The sequence below is a fragment of the Phoenix dactylifera genome, chromosome 10 (assembly GCF_051530095.1).
Source record: "Phoenix dactylifera cultivar Ajwa chromosome 10, Ajwa_hap1_PhDact_Kaust_v1.1, whole genome shotgun sequence".
Classification (NCBI taxonomy): domain Eukaryota; kingdom Viridiplantae; phylum Streptophyta; class Magnoliopsida; order Arecales; family Arecaceae; genus Phoenix; species Phoenix dactylifera.
The window spans coordinates 27,931,114-27,947,605 of NC_143199.1; the positions used below are offsets into that span (position 1 = coordinate 27,931,114).

The 16,492-nt window shown below is 38.6% G+C and overlaps 1 protein-coding gene across 2 annotated transcripts; it reads left to right on the top strand.

Annotated features, from left to right (window-relative positions):
- Positions 1-8,974: 8,974 nt before the first annotated feature.
- AMS (basic helix-loop-helix (bHLH) DNA-binding superfamily protein) lies at positions 8,975-12,096 on the top strand. Of its 2 annotated transcripts, none has more exons than XM_039115491.3 (8): positions 8,975-9,361; positions 9,467-9,652; positions 9,747-9,819; positions 9,959-10,033; positions 10,284-10,964; positions 11,061-11,360; positions 11,454-11,630; positions 11,716-12,096. In XM_039115491.3, the coding sequence occupies exons 1-8, from the start codon at positions 9,258-9,260 to the stop codon at positions 11,929-11,931; spliced, it is 1,812 nt and encodes a 603-aa protein (XP_038971419.3). In that variant the 5' UTR covers positions 8,975-9,257; the 3' UTR covers positions 11,932-12,096. The 2 variants fall into 2 exon arrangements, with proteins under 2 accessions (XP_038971419.3, XP_008811619.3); XM_008813397.4 differs by having other exon boundaries at positions 9,006-9,361; positions 9,956-10,033.
- The last annotated feature ends 4,396 nt before the right edge of the window (positions 12,097-16,492 follow it).

Genomic DNA, 16,492 nt, shown 5'->3' on the forward strand with positions numbered 1-16,492 from the left:
TGCGGGGGATGCTAGGGTTAGGGTTCCGATCGGGGATCGGCGAGCTCCCGGAAGCAAAGATGAGGGAGAGAAAAAAAAGCGAATTAGGAGAGAGGAGACAGCGGTGGGAGTATGATGGGGAATTAGGGAAAATTCCGAGGCGCTTAGCGAAATTATTTCAGCAATGTATGATCCGATGGGAGCACGACGGGGAGGGGGTTTAGGTCTCTCTCTCTCTCTCTCTCTCTCTCTCTCGGTTCCTGCTTTGCTTTTGAGGGCCGGAAGAGGAGCTGCGGGGGTGGTTCTATATACACCCCCCCTATTGCTAAGGACACCCACCCAAAAACCAAAAAAAAAATACCCAAACTAACCTTTAGTGTAATTACCATATTGCCCTTGAAATTTTCTCATACACCCCCCTTCCTCCTCCTCCGTTTCGTTTTGAAAAGAAAAAAAAAAAAAAAACCCCCTCAAACCCCCCTTAAACCCCTCGATCCATTTACATCGTTTAGGCGATCTTTGAAGGAGATTTAAGCCCCATTCGAAGCATGGACAAGCAACTAGTGATTTGGGACGAAGAATCGGCCGCAAAGGTACGTGTTCCACCTTGTTTCGAAATTTTTTTTTTCACGGTTCGTGCTCCGTTCGGCACTGGATCGCCGAACAAAAGGCTTCTGTTCGGCTGAACAGTGCCGAACAGAAGCCTTCTGTTCGGCAACCCTCAACCGAACAGATCTGTTCGGCTGCACAGTGCCGAACAGAAGGCTTCTGTCCGGCACTGTTCAGCCGAACAGAAGCCTTTTGTTCGGCGATCCAGTGCCGAACGGAGCACGAACCGTGAAAAAAAAAAATTTCGGGACAAGCCGGCGAGGTGGTTCCGGGAGAAGCCGGCGAGGTGGTCGGAGATCGGGAGAATGCCGGCGACGAGAGGGAGAAGGGGGAACGGGGGGGTTTTGGGCGTTGGCGAGGTGTTTTGGAGGGGAAGAGCGGGGTGGGGGGGGTTTGGGGGGTGTAGAGAGCAATTTAGGTGAGGGGGTGGGGAGGATGGGGGTAATTTAGGAATTTTTAATTTTTTAGGGGTGTCCTTGGCAAATGGGGGGGGTGTAGAGAGTATTTAATTTTTTTTTAATTTTTGGGGGGTGTCCTGAGCAATAGGGGGGGTGTATATAGAACCACCCGAGCTGCGGCGGAGAGTGGTTTTTTCAATTTATGATGCGAGGAAATACCCTTGCCCTTTCCCTGGTATTACCTTTTCCTCTTTGGACTCTGACTCTCTCTCTCTCTCCTTTTCCTCTTTGGACTCTCTCTCTCTCTCTCTCTCTCTCTCTCTCCGTTCAATAAGTCGTGCATAGGTTTGCCGTGTTACTTGCTTTGGTCTAATACCAAGGATAAGTGCATTCCTACCTAAGCAATGCTATCTTCCATTGATGTGGCTTATATGGTTAAAAGATGACCATTTTGGAAAAACAAGAAAAGTGTTACCAAGGAGGAAAATGAATTTATTGAGCTTGATTCAAGAGTGTGGGCATGATTCATTTAATCATGAATTTGATGTGAATTATGTTTTTCTATTTATTTTGTCTTAGAGGAGGTTATGGAAGGATCACTGTGCTTTGCTTTGATCCCATATCTATTATCTTCCACATGTTAATATATGAGCCATTCAATAGATTGACAAATTATTCAAGTTAAACTTCATGATAACAATTTTGATGGTTGGCTAAAAGTTTTAGAGGCATAGTGTCCCTTATTAGAAGTTCATTTACAAGTGAAAATTTGTTCCACGTGTTGTAGAATTTCTCTTCGGACAAAGTATATGCAAGTTTGAAAAATTCGTTCTCCCATCATTTTCTATGTTGCTATTTATAAACTTATAGGATATTGGAAAGTTCTTTGACTTGAGCTCTATGTAGTTCTTTGGTAAAAAGGAGTCTTAAGCTACTTTCCATAATATTGTCTATCTTGCTTTCATACTAATTGAGTTGGCAAGAGCAAAGACCACTAGCAACTAATGTATTAGAAGTTAATTATAGTTTATTCAAATTATAGTTAAATCCAAAAACTATATTTTGAGCTAGAAAATTTTCAAGTTGGCTAAAAGCTTCATATTCCTAATGTATGTTATGTGAAATTCTTTAGAGGCGTCGAATATTTTGAAATATTTTTTCCAAGTGTCATGATTGGTCCTTTTTGGACCACACAGCAACAATTTGAGAATTTGACAAATTTGTTTTTGTTCAATATTTTAAGATGAAATTGTAGGATACCATGGAGTTTCTTGATCTTACCTTGAAGAATTCTTCTCTCCTAAAATCTTAAGGTAGTTTTGACATGATATTGTCTATCTTGTTTCACTAATGCGGATTGCAGAATTTTCCATTTCAAGTATATTACGGTAAAATCTATTTGCCATCAAATAAAGTCATAAGGAGCTGCTAAAGTTCCTTCGGTGATAGTTAATTTAATAAATTCTAATTTATGATGTGATGAGTTTGCTAGCTAGCTAGAAACTTCATGTGTATAATATACTTTCCTTCATAAGTGTCATAAACATTTTAGAAAATCTACTCCATCTGCCAATGTAACTTCTTTACAAGGTATACTAAACATCTGAGTTTACCAAAAGAAAAAAAAGAATTAAAATTTTGAGATCTTGAGAACAATCAAAGATTCACAGGAAACTAAACAATCCTTCTAGGTTCGTTATCAACATATACATCTCCCCTTATCTTTGTTCTTGATAAAGAGTGGCTCTCAAGTTGCATTAGAATAGGCATAGGCAAAACATTAGAATAAATTTGTTACAACTTAAGTTTGGCTACTTTCCATTGGACTTGTTTTGATAAAACTAAGTCATAAAATCTTTACACAAAATGGTTATTTAAGCTTTATCTGTCTTGCAAAAAATCACATACAGCCGCTGAAAAGTAGACTAATTGAGATATACACTTGACATATTCATTTCTGCTTAGAATATGTACCATTTGGCTGATTCAGATATATCTCCTCCAAAAAAGAGCAGAACAAAGCGAACAATTTGCATTAATAAAAACTTTACCATATCACTTGCTGTACTGCAGATAATGTGATAGCCCGCTATTTTTTGGGCTAATGGGCCGGCCTGAAGAAGACTCCCGCGATCGATCGATCGTGAAAGGTGGAGAAGAAGACTCCAACCTCCTCGATCATGCTGGAGATCCAACCACCGGCCAATCTTAAGGGAGATTGCAGCATTCACTCAGATTTGTTAGAATCACAGGACCAAATTTGTATGACGTACTCCGCATCATAGTTTTTTAGTAATGTTTCCATTATACAAATGACAAATCAGTTGGTTGTTGTATATGTCCTATATAATTGGGACAAGGCTTAATGTTGTTGCTTAGGTTATTCTATATCCTAACTCATCTGATTTATGCTCGAATAAAAAATATTTGGTAAGTTAGGTGATGACATGCTATGCATCTAGGAGCTTAGTATTCACTCATCATAAAACAAATGAGGTATAATTGTGCCATTCTTATCCTTGAACATGTCATAAGACACATTATGCCTTTCGTAATCTTCTACTCAAACTATTTGGCTTTTCCATCAAAAGTCAAAATCCAGGACAGGGAGGGGCTACATAATGCTGGAAGCTGCAGAGATTCAAAATCGAGTGTTTGTTTCAATTTTTTGTGATTGGATGGACAAAAGGTGGGACAAGGAACTGGGACGTAAGAATTAGAAATTCAGGGTTAATGATGCAGATGTTAAAATGCATAAACAAGGAACGGGTCTAGTTCTTGTAGGGCTCATTTGGTTCGCAGAAAAAGGAGGGAGGAAAGTATGGTCAACGGAAAAGTAATGAGATGCCTCTTGTTTGGTTAAAGTTTTCAAAGAAGAGTGACGGAAAAGTTATATTCCCATAGAAATATGATTTCCATGTTTTATGAAAAAATCTTTCTTATGAGAAACATGAGAAAGTTACTTTTCCGTGAGCCGAGAATCACTCCATTTTTATTTTTTTTTCAAAAATGCCCTTCCGCATTAAAGATGCATTAAAGACCTAATTTTTATTAAGGGTACAATAGAAATTATACATAACTTTTTCAGGAAAATGGATGGTCAACCAAACATAAGCACTCTGCAAATCTGTTACTTTCTCATGGTCAACCAAATATACCAAAAGTACTTTTCTAGGTATCCTCTTTTTAGGAATCATATTCTTAGGAGAAAAAATGCTTCCCGCGAACCAAACGACCCTGTAAAGTTTTTCTACAGTTCAGATAGACTTGAGCTTTTTAGCAGATTATATTGGCTATTGGCTTTCCATCAAAAAAAAAACAGAGAGAGAGAAAAAAAAGCTACTGGCTTCACGGGTCAAGGATCTTGGTGGATTTCTGAAAGGATCTAAGGGAAGACTCTAAATGCTGTCCTAATATGATTCCAAAGCAAAACAGCAAGCAATATGAAGAAATATGGAAGCTAAACCTAGGATAAAGCTTAGATATAGGAGACTAAATGAAAGAAGCATGATCTAACTAAGAATATGATTCCAAAGCAAAACAGCAAGCAATATGAAAAAATATCAAAGCTAAACCAAGGATAAAGCTTAGATACAGGAGACTAAATAATTCTAAATGAAAGAATGCATGATCTAACTAAGAAAAACAGAAATAATAATGCAGTAGGATGAAGATAATGATCTAAACTAAGAAACGATGTAAAATATGTATGCAGTCAAAGCATCGCATTCGGCTGACATCAAATGAGAAATTAAATGAAAACAAACAAATTAACAACCATACAACATTCAACGGGTTCACTGGATTTTAGGAATGGTTGCCAAGTTGGCAGCATATGATTCCACTAATGCTCCTTTGGCTTGCCCAACAACCACACTCAGAGATTTCAGCAATCAGTGTCATCATGACTTCCCTCAACTTGTAGGAAAACTAGGAGTTTGGGAGGAAGAGAGGAATAGCAATTTGCGGTCTTAAACACAGTTTACTGTGTTGATGGTTGAACCAAGGGCCTGTTATGGGCTGCTTGGGGATTCAGAAACAGGGTTAGCCAGAATCGAATAAAAGCTGGCTGTTAGATCTTTTTGCCCCAAAAAAAAATCAAATTAGAGCTTTTCCCCTTTTTAAAAAAAAATTATTTTTTAAAAAAGATTTTGGTACTGTTTTGGCCCTGCAAGAAATGTCAAACGAGACCTTAATCTAACCTGTAAATAGGCTGTTAATTTGTCTCTTAAAAAAAATGGCAGCTAAATGAGGGAAAAGATTTTAACCGTTGCACAGAAGAAGAACTTTTGAAAAAGCCCCTCCTGACTACGGTAATTATAATATAGTACCTAAAAATTTAAATTAAGTCTTGAAACTAGAAATAATGGCATATATAGCTTAAACGAAAAGAAAATCTAAATAAACAAAGTGAAACGCTAACCAGTGACAAACTTGATGCGAAACATATTGTAGAATTTAAGGATCATTCTATCCATAGACTCGACAATGATGACTTTGGTAGGTCTTAAAAGCTTGATGATTTTCATCTAAAGGAATTCAAAAAAAAGAAAAAGAAGGAAGATAATCTCAATAAATATATTGACAGGTGTACAAGGGTAGGATAAAATAATTGAATTTTAAATACGAATGAAGGACCAAGAAGTCTTCACCAAAGGTTGTAGTAGACATCAGTTTCGAAACATGTTTATCAATATGCCAAAGAGAAGAATGAATATATATATTTTTTTATTAAATGTAGAAGTAACTTGTGCAAAGAAACTTCTCAAAAGAAACCACATACTCGATAATAACAGAACATATAATTTTTATTCAAAATCGGATCAAAAACATTTCTATCCTAGTAATAGCATCAAACTAAGGGTGCACAATATTGTTCTACGCTTGTCTACTATGTGAGAAGGCTTTAAATCTTAAAGTAGGATATCACATTCCTAGTCGGTATTGTATATATACCATAGTATGCATTATTATTAAAAATGTATCAGTGGTAAGGGTGCAAATAAGCTGAGAAACTCGTGAGCTGCTTGGGCTTTACTCAGCTCCAAGCTCTACTCGACTCGACTATTATCGAGCTTGAGTCGAGCTTAAGTAGCTCGAACAATTTTTCGAATCTAGCTCGAGTAGCAAAATACTCAGCTCGATGGCTCGAGCCTAGTCGAATATTTTTTTTAATAATATTATATTTTTATTTATAATATATATTATTAATTTAATAGTCTAAAATATAATATTATGTTATATTTTATTTTAACCATATTTTTTAATTATTACTATGGCTCGAATTCAAGTTTGAACTCAAGTTCAAGTATGGTTTGGTTGATATTCGAATTGAATTAAGTCGATCTCGAGTATTGCCTTTTTTTTTTGAGTCAAGTTCGAGCGTGAATATTCATGCTACATCGATCTCGAGTCAATTTTCGAGCCCAAATATTTTGAGTCGAGTCGAGCTGAAGCCTCTAACTACTCAACTCGGCTTGGCTTGATTGCACCCCAAATCGGTGGTACAGAAACCAAAAGAAAAAAAGTGTAAAAAAATTAAAGTATAGATGTAGCATAGTAGAATTTTTTTTGCTTACATATTGCCTGTAACCATGCTTTTATTTTACCCATATGCGATGTGCCAAATACAATTTCCTAAAGATGACCCTTCACACTCAATCCTTGATTCTATTTTTATCCCTTGCCAAATCAGTCCTTTCATCCATCTCCTGTGGAAGTAAAAAAAAAAACTTTAGAACTTGGATTGGATATTAAAATCTCAATCAACATGGACTAAAAGTTATAATTGGTTAATGGAATTCTTTTTAATTTTGATGAGCCTTTACACCATACTTTTTCTTCCCATTGCCATAGGTATGCAACTATTCAAACCATGCATATAAGAGTTTCTTTAATTTCGAGAGTAATTGCTCCTTGCCGTCTATTAAAACTACACCATTGTTACACTAACATCATTCCTCCCAATGATCTAAGCTACATCATCCTTGTGCAAGATTGTATGAATTCAATATCATGAAGTAACCATGACATGAATGTATTAATTAACTAGTTCATTCAAATATCTAAAAACGTCTTCGTCACATATCCTCTCTGTCTTTTTTTTTTGTACATCGACAGCTCTCACACAACAGGTATGAGTACGACCCAAAAAATCAGACAATAAAAGATAATGCAGTGGAGCTAAAACAGAATCATGGGTCTCCCAGATAAAACCCTTGGAGGGGTGAGTCGCATAGGACGCCACCCAATCCGCCGCACCATTGGCCTCTCTAAACACATGGGTTGTCCGAGAAGCGTCGCATTCGCTTAAGAGACGACGAATATCATGGAGCAATTCCATCCCGCTAACAGCACTTCCGAGACCCTGGATCTCCTCGATCACTGTCGCGAAGTCTTCCTCGAGGATGATACGATCTGCCCTCAGTATCCGTCTCGCATAGAAGATATCCTCTCAGGCAGCTCTGATCTCAGCACCCACGACAAACTGATCGAAGATCTGCCGTCCTCCGGCTGCCACAAGTCTGGCATGCTGATTCCTAATAACAAAACCAACGCCGCACCCTTTGTATTAATGTGAAAAGAATAAAACATGTTTACCTCAAAACATCCTATCATCTTCTTGTATAGAAATTAATGCATGCATTTTAAAGTCTATATAATTAAACATATTCTCAGCCAAAAGATTCTTTGTCCAAGAACACCAATCACCTGCTTTTGATAAAAAAAGAAGATGAAAAAACCAAGATCATCGAATTAAAGGGCATCTGACAAAAAACCTTAGTACATGTGAGCTCAAAATTTCCCTTTAACTTCTCTTGACAGTAACATCCTATATTTCTATTAACGTATCTAATGTTTGTTAGCCGTAGGAGCCGTGCTATCACTAGCCCTAAGCAACTCCACCTATGTGACTTCTCCAACAAGTTTTGGTGTCAAAGAACCATTTCTCTACTCCACCAATCCCTGTCTCTGGGCTCCATGAACTAGAATGAAATCTCTGGTAAACTCCTGAACGGTGTATAGGCATTAGATTTTAGGCCATTTCAAGATCAACTCAAGCCCATCTTAATTACTACCCAACGAATCCATTGGGTCCACCATTTGAGATGCTCTCAGGAAGTCAGTTGGGTTGCCCAAATTAGGCACCAGGACAGAAAATGGTCATATCCCTGACACCTTCCGACACGGTACGTCCGCCTAAAACCCCTCACATTTCCTTTTCTATTCACATGATACGCGTTTGATAACCATAGTGGACGGCTCAGTTGCAATTCTCTCCCTTAATTGGTCTGAAAAAAACTTAAGAAAGAAAAAACAAACTCGGATCTTTCAGACCAGAATTAATACACACAACAAGGCTTGATGAAAAGAAAAAGAGCGCGATACATATATGTTTGTATGTGCTGCTTCGTGGTTAGATTGGTCCACCAGGTCATTGATAGATTTAATCCAACTAAATTTACATTTTTTTTTCATATTTGGCCATGTTGCTTTCCGATTAAATTGGCTTAGAAGTTTAATGGTGAACCTGATCCGACCAATAATTTTAAAATTATTCCATAGGACCACATCGGAACCCTAAGATACCTTCCCCTAACATAAAAGAGAAGCAAACCACCTAATCATTTAGAGAGAGAGAAAGAGAGAGAGAGAGAGCATATATATTCACAATCACACCTTCATTGCAATTCACCTAACCATAACAACCTCCAAAGCAATATATACTCATGTGGTTTACTCCATTTTTCACCATATCATCATCATCATCATCATCATCATCATCTAGTCTTTCTCTGCCAGTCCCTTTTACAGTAAACGTGGGCTAATTCAGAGGAGAACACATGGTGTGGTTTGATGCTGCTCCCTTGTCTCTCAAACGATGCTGCAGTTATCTATAGCTATCAGCTGATTCTGTCCTCCTCACCATCTCTTCCTTTCCCTCTTCCTTCCATTATTATTATACTCGCAGTACAGTCAAACAGGTCATGAAGAGAGAGAGGGGAAGTTTTTTTTTTTACTAGGAGGGTGTGATATTCTCCTGACAGATCTCTTCTCCCCTGTTCCAAAAGGATTCTGCTACTAATTATAGTTTAGCAGCTGCAGGCTTTTGATATTTATTACCTCTCTCCCCCTGTCATCCATATCCTACTAACAAACAGCACACGTTCTTCTAATTATATCTATCCGGTAATGACAAGTTATAATTAGTCTAAATTGTCTCTGGTTCTTTAAGGAGACTGGAGGCATAGGGTCATTGGAAGAGGAGACATGAAGGCCTGGCCGCAGAGCACCATGGCAGAGGGGCTGAGGCCCCTTGTGGGAACAAATGGCTGGGACTACTGCATCCTGTGGAAATTGTCTCAGGATCAAAGGTAGCATCTTTGTTCTATGATCTTTTTTTATATGACATGATCACTAACAATTTTAAAAGAATTCACCTCCTTACAATTATATATGCCTCCTCTCATGTCCGATAGATTTTTAGAGTGGATGGGCTGCTGTTGCTCTGGAGCTGAAGCCCAGAATGGAGCAGCACTATTCACTTCTGCTGTGTCTGCTTCAAAGTTGCCATGCAGGGATGTGATGTTTCGACACCCAAGGACAAGGATTTGTGATGCTTTAGAAGAGCTCCCTTCTTCCATTCCCTTGGATTCCTCTTCAGGGTACCCTCAATCTCTTGACTCACTATCTTTCAAGTCTCCAAGTCCTATCTGAATCTTTTAGTGGCAAGATCTCTCTCTGATCTTCTATATATAGGTTACGAGCGCAGGCTTTGATAACAAACGATCCCATATGGCAAACTAAACTGCCGGATTCCACGATCTCACATGTAATTTCTCATTACTCATCCCAACCTCTTAAAGTGTCATATTCTTGTATCTATTTCTTAACTTTCTTAAGAGTAATATAAGATGGTAGTTAAGTTCCCTTGTGCTTTCTTTTTTTTTTTTATTGCAATTTATCAGCAGGAAACGGTTAGAGAAAAAACAATGGCCTTGGTGCCCGTGCCGGGTGGGCTTGTTGAGCTGTTTGCTTCAAAACACGTAAAGCATTTGTTTCTCCTACTTCTCTTCCTCCTCTTCTCTACTACTCTTCTTATCAAGTTTCCAATATTATGGTTATTATTTTTAGAGCTCACACCATTTGAATGATCTAAAAACAAATACCTAACTGTTGTCAAAACCTTACGTAATGATCTTTGCGTGCTCTTCTAGTCTCGTTTTTAAATACCTGGAATAGTACACATATATGCTTGAGTTTATGAAATCATTAAGGAATAATTTGTGAAACCAGATGGCCGAGGAGCAACAAACCGTAGAGTTTGTCATGTCTCAGTGCACCGGCATCCCGTATGAACAAGCCGAAGCCATGAACATGGTTAACAACAGTGGAGACCCAATAGACCCGCAACAAGATCAGAACAGCAACCTCGCCACCTCCGCCGATGGCCTCCAGCCATGGATCCCTCCGCAGTCAATGGCCGTCGACCCTCCAAACCTCCCATGGGACCCCTCCGACCAGTCCCGGCTGTACGACTCTCCTCTGAACCTGTTCTCCGGGCCTAAGAACTCCGACATCTTCTTCGATGGGTCGACAGCGGACTCATACCTCTCTAACAAGCCCCCACCTGCACCGCTCGGTTCCACCATGGACAGCAGCGTGGCCGCGGACATGGCGACCGCATTCCGGCAATCTTATGTGACTAGTGCCCACAATTTGCACTCGGTTACGGAGTCCTCGGTGTCTCGGGAGGTGGCGGGGCATGAGAAGGAGTCCATTAAGATGGATGCTGCTCGGAGAGCCGATTCAGGCTCGGAGGGCAGTGATCAGGTGGATGAAGATGAAGAGCACCGGGTGGCAGGCAGGTCCGGCAAGCGGCACCACTCGAAGAATCTGGTCGCAGAGAGGAAGAGGAGGAAGAAGCTCAATGACCGGCTTTTAACTTTACGAGCATTGGTTCCAAAGATCACCAAGGTTGTTATCCTTCTCCTCTCCCTTCTTCTTCTCATTCCTAACACAAATACTCCTTTATGATCTCTTATAAATATGTTTCTTTTCTATTATGGATAGATGGATAGGGCATCCATTCTCGGCGATGCGATACAATATGTCATGGAGTTACAAAAGCAAGTGAAGGATCTTCAGGATGAGCTCGAGGAAACCAATCCAGAGGATGATGATGGTAAGCAGAACGGAAGCAACAACAACAGCAACAGCCAAATGGAGGTTCCAAATCAGCATGGGATGATGAACCAAGGACTGGAGCATGATGATTGCCCGAACGGCTCGAGGATGATCGCCATGAATAACAGTAACCCAATGGAACAAAGTCAGGACCTGGGCCACGACGACAAGGGGAACCAGATGGAGGTGCCTATAGTTATTTCACTTGCTTTAGCTCTCTAGGATCACTTGTTAATTGTAATAGTCTTTAGCTTATGGATCTCGTGTTCGTTTGAGCAGCCACAAGTGGAGGTGAGGCAGGTGGAGGGCAATGAGTTCTTTCTAAAGGTCTTATGCGAGTACAAGCAGGGAGGATTTGCCAGGCTGATGGAGGCCATGAGCTCCTTAGGCCTGGAAGTGACCAACGCCAATGTTACCCAATTCAGAACCCTGGTCTTGAACGTTTTCAGAGTGGAGGTATGGACCATTTCATGACAACAAGCTGAGTCTTAGGCTTCTTAAGTCCTCATCAGAACTAACTTGAAATTGTATTATGTTTCAGAGAAGGGATAATGAAGTGGTGCAAGCAGAGCAGGTGAGGAATTCATTGATCGAAGTAACGCGCGATCCAAATGCAGGGTGGCCGGAGCCTGGACAGGGGAAGGCCAACGGTGGTGGCGACTATCACCACCACCACTATCACCACGGCAACCATTGCCACCAGCACCACCAACTCAACTCCCACCACCACCTTCACTACCATCACCATCAGCCATGACACTAAGTAAAGTGAAGGCTAAGGATCTGCTTCAGTCTCCTTTCCTTTCATTGCTGCATGGTTGGTAATATGATAAACTAGTGTGTGCTGGGCTTAGCTTGGATGTTTCCGTTCGTTGCCCGTTGAGAATAAGGTGAAATAAAGTTATAGTTTCCTACAACGCAATTCACTCTTTTTATTTTGGCAAATTGTTCGCATGTCTCGTGCACTTTTTCAAATGGTTGTTTGTTTAGTACGAAGATTCGTTGGGACTATGGATTTTCTCCAATCAGTCCGTGAAGCAGCTTTCCGTAGATGGATGCTACCTCTTGTGCCGTACCCTCGTGATTTTGTTCCATACGAGATATAATCTTTAGGACTTGTACAAAACTACGAATTTGATGGGTATTTTGTTCCCATCCTATAAGATGGTCATGAAGAAGGTGGAATATAGGATTAAAATGGGATGGGATGCCATGGCTAGTGGTGGATGGTATGGAGATCTCTTATCCAAATGCCAATCCAATTCCTTGCCTTGTCTTAATATAGTTTTCTGGGGTGCTAGGTGAAACAGCAAAACGGCATCCAAGGCCTAAGTCTACTAAGTAGCGATTCTCCAACGTCTATCTGCACTGATCTTGGCATATGAAACTTGCTAATACAAAGATTCGTAATGTTTATTGTATGTTCGAAGGCAAAAATTGGTATAACATCTTAATTATATGCATGTAGGTTTACCCGTATTTATCAATTGTGCCATTCATAATGCTATAATTTGAGTGCTTCTAGCTTACCATTTGTACCTTGGCTAGTTGGCATTCCTCTCCATTCTTATGACATCCATGATATGATGATCCAGGCGGACGTGTGTTTAGTCTCATATCGGTTATTCCTTAGATAGATTTTGGGTACTTATACACGATTAAAGAACCTAAATAATATTGTCTAACTAGCTATTTTGGGTAAAGTTCTAAGTTGTTGCAAATGGTATTAGAGCGGACCAGCCCATAACCTATATGGACTAGGTAATACTTCAACATGGATTTATTGGGGCTGACCATGGGTCGATCGTGGCATTTATGATTAGATCTGAAGAAATTTGAATTCTTAACCTGACAAGTACGTTAGAGCTTAAATGGAGGGTTATGTGATGACCCGTGCAGGATTAAGGAACCAAGAAATACTTTCCAGCTAGCCATTTTGGCTGAGGTCCTGGATTGTTACACATGATATGATTTAAATCTTGGTAGTAGTATTCCGGATATATTCCAGCAAGTGTATGTACCTGGTGATTGATTGGTGGAGAATTGGAGATACAGGATAATTAAATTCACTAATATAAGGACAAAAAGCTCAGGCCAGAGAAAAAGAATGGATGGAAGCATTCTTTTTGAGCAAAATGAATAGAAGCAATCCATTATGACATTTTACGGAAGAAATAGAATCAACCAATTGCTACTTAGTCGATGGTATCCTGCAGCTAACTCCACCCCCGCTTAATTAAACCCTCCCATAGGCCAAACGGAGGAAAAGTTGAAAAAAAATGAATAGAACCAACCAATTGCAACATTTTTTCTTGAAATAATAGGCGAAGATAACTTTCTACAAGAATATAATTGGCGGAGATAACTTTCTACTATTCTATGACAAAAACCTATTCCATTAAAATAATGGAATAAAATTAAAACCTTCTCTCTTACTTGAACCTTCATAGGGTATAACATTATTCTAAACGGCAAAAGTTGTTGTTTGGCAATTTAAATAGGGATGATGGGGCAATTCCATATCTGTTCCGCTAACCAAATTAGCCGTCCTGTCTTAAACTTTACCATAGATTAAAAATACTTTGCACACATATTTATAATTATATAGCAAAGTTGAGAGAAACGATATATTTTAAACTTTAGAAATTAGAAAAATAAAATTCTTTGGTATCCATATAGAAGACAACTACCATGTCTAAACTATATACTTGTGAAGGTGCGTCTCTCTCTCCTCTCGTTGATTTTTCCTTATCCATTTCATGACACTAAGTCTTGCTTGCGTATGCAACTTAGTAAACCATCCCTGCTTCTAGAAACGAAAGGAAAATTTAATTCTTACTGGTTATAAAGTCCAACCGTCTATCATTCTCTGCACTTAGATTATTCTACATGTCATTTTTTGATTAAAAGTCTAAAATTTTAATTTATTCATGGCTATCCCCATTTGTTAAAAAATTAAGAATAAGTTATAAAAACCTTTCTTGAGGTTTACATTTATTATACTTATATCCAATAATTTGTAAAAGCTACACTTATATTTATTTAAATTAATGTCTTTAGTGAATCTGTTTACCTTATATGAAAAGTCAAAATTATCCTAAAGTGACGAATAAATTTACCTCTGAGATTAAGAGTAAATTATACTTGACATCCAACAGTTTGAAAAAACCTATGCATATCTTTCTGAGATTTATTTTTATTCAACACTTTAACCCATAACTTAACAGAATGTTAGCCAAATAGTTAACTTAAATGGGACCTAAATGCCATATCAGAAAAAATTTAGAAAATAACCAAACTAGTCTTAAGTGATATAACATCCACCCAAGGAGAAGAACAGCCGTGAGGCGCCACGGGTGTAGAGCTTGATCGTGATGAATCATTAGAAAAGAACTATGTGCTAAAAAAAAAGCAATCTAAATCTCTGTGGCAAATGTATGCCTCTAAATTTTTTTACTGCAGAAAACTAGTATCAAGACTTTTGTCGTTCGAGCCAGCATATTCTTAATCTAAGCTAGGCCATGAAACCGTAACTGATGCACCCCCTAAAAAAAAAGAGTTTTCATGCCTGTACTAATTTGGATCCTTTTAATGATAGACTACCAGAGCTATCATAATTTTATATATGATATAGGAATCCTTATCCACAACAACAATATTAAGGACTCATGTATACGGTATTGTATAAGTAGAACTCAAAATCAGCAAATGATATACTAGTATCCCCAATCTCTATGACGTGGCAGGCAAAGAAGCGAGAAGAAAACCTGACTAGGAAGGACGCTCGTTGCTAGATGTTGGTTGGAAATTAAGAATGCTCATCGCCAGATGCCGGTTGGAAAGGAAGCTTATCGTCGGTCACTCGTTAGAAAGGAACACTCATGGTGGGGTGGCGAAGCGAGAAAGAAATCCTAGCCACTCAATCTTTGAAGATAAGAAGACTGTTAAAGATGGAAGTGACAGAGGAGCCTTATTTTCTTATAGAAATATTTTTAATTTTTTTAATATAGATAAACGGTTTCATTAATGCTATCAATTTAACTGGGTATAACTATAAGTTTTACAAAATATGGGGTGTAAGTGTAATAAACATAAACCTTAGGAGAGTTTTTATAAAGTTTTGTTGGTCATTTTATTGATGTAGCATTTGGGTTCCATCAAAAGTTAATAGTTTAACTAACACTCTGTTAAGTTATAGATTAAAGCATTGGATAAAAATAAATCTCAGAAGATAAGCACAAATTTTTTTCTAATCTCATAAACATTTTTGTAATTTACTCAAAAATTAATAATGATTTTCATTCTAATCGTTGAAGCGCAGAGAGATGAACAGCTTTAGTTCTCTCTAGTGTGAGAATATACATGTGCATATATATATATAATATGTACACATCAATTCATCAAGAATTAGAGATATATTTGATTGAAGGAAGTTAGACTCTCGAATAAAAATGAAAATGGATGACTTCCATTCAATCTATTTGGTTGAAGACATTTCCATTTCTATTTAATTTAGAGAGAAATGAGAATACCTTAATCTTCCAAAATCTATTTCCAGCTCCCCCCCAATATTCAAATCTCATTCTGTTATATTTATTTTAAAATTTATTATCCAAAATACCTCTCTATTTAATTGATTTTCAAAGAACAAACCCTAATCGGCCATTCTGATTCTGATTTCAGTCATGAACCAAATGTTTCAGAGAATATGGCCATTTCGACTTCTATTCTAATCTTTTTCGATTTCGATTCTGATCTCAAATTGAATGCACCCTATATTCAAATCCTTAGGAATGGGGAGTGCATTCGGAAGAAAGAAAATGTCATCTGATGCAGCATATGGGGTGACCAAACCCAATTTGTTCATCTTGCAAGCCCAAATTAGACCCACCTTGGTAGTATCCCAATATGGATGATAATTATGCCAACATCATTATTCCAATCCCCTAATCCACTTAGAGCGAAAAAAAAAAAAACCGTGGGCATTTCAGCAGCTTGTCCATGGGTTGCTTTAAACCTAAAAGGAGAATCCGCTGGATTGCATAAAACCACCACCTTTCCTACCCAGAAAATATGCCCCTATAGTTTATCTTTATATCACACCACCGAAGCCCACAGTATCAGCTCATCCCCTCCGGTATATTGTATGAACACCTATATCCGCTGCGTGTCAATTTGTGATTGGTAGCGGTGACGCATACGATCCCAATGTACAACCGTAACCGACGCATACCTTACAATCATCCGCGAGACACCTGACCGAACGGCTCTAAGTCGGTTTCCCGAACCTTGGGATCACCCATAAAAGGGGGTCCCCA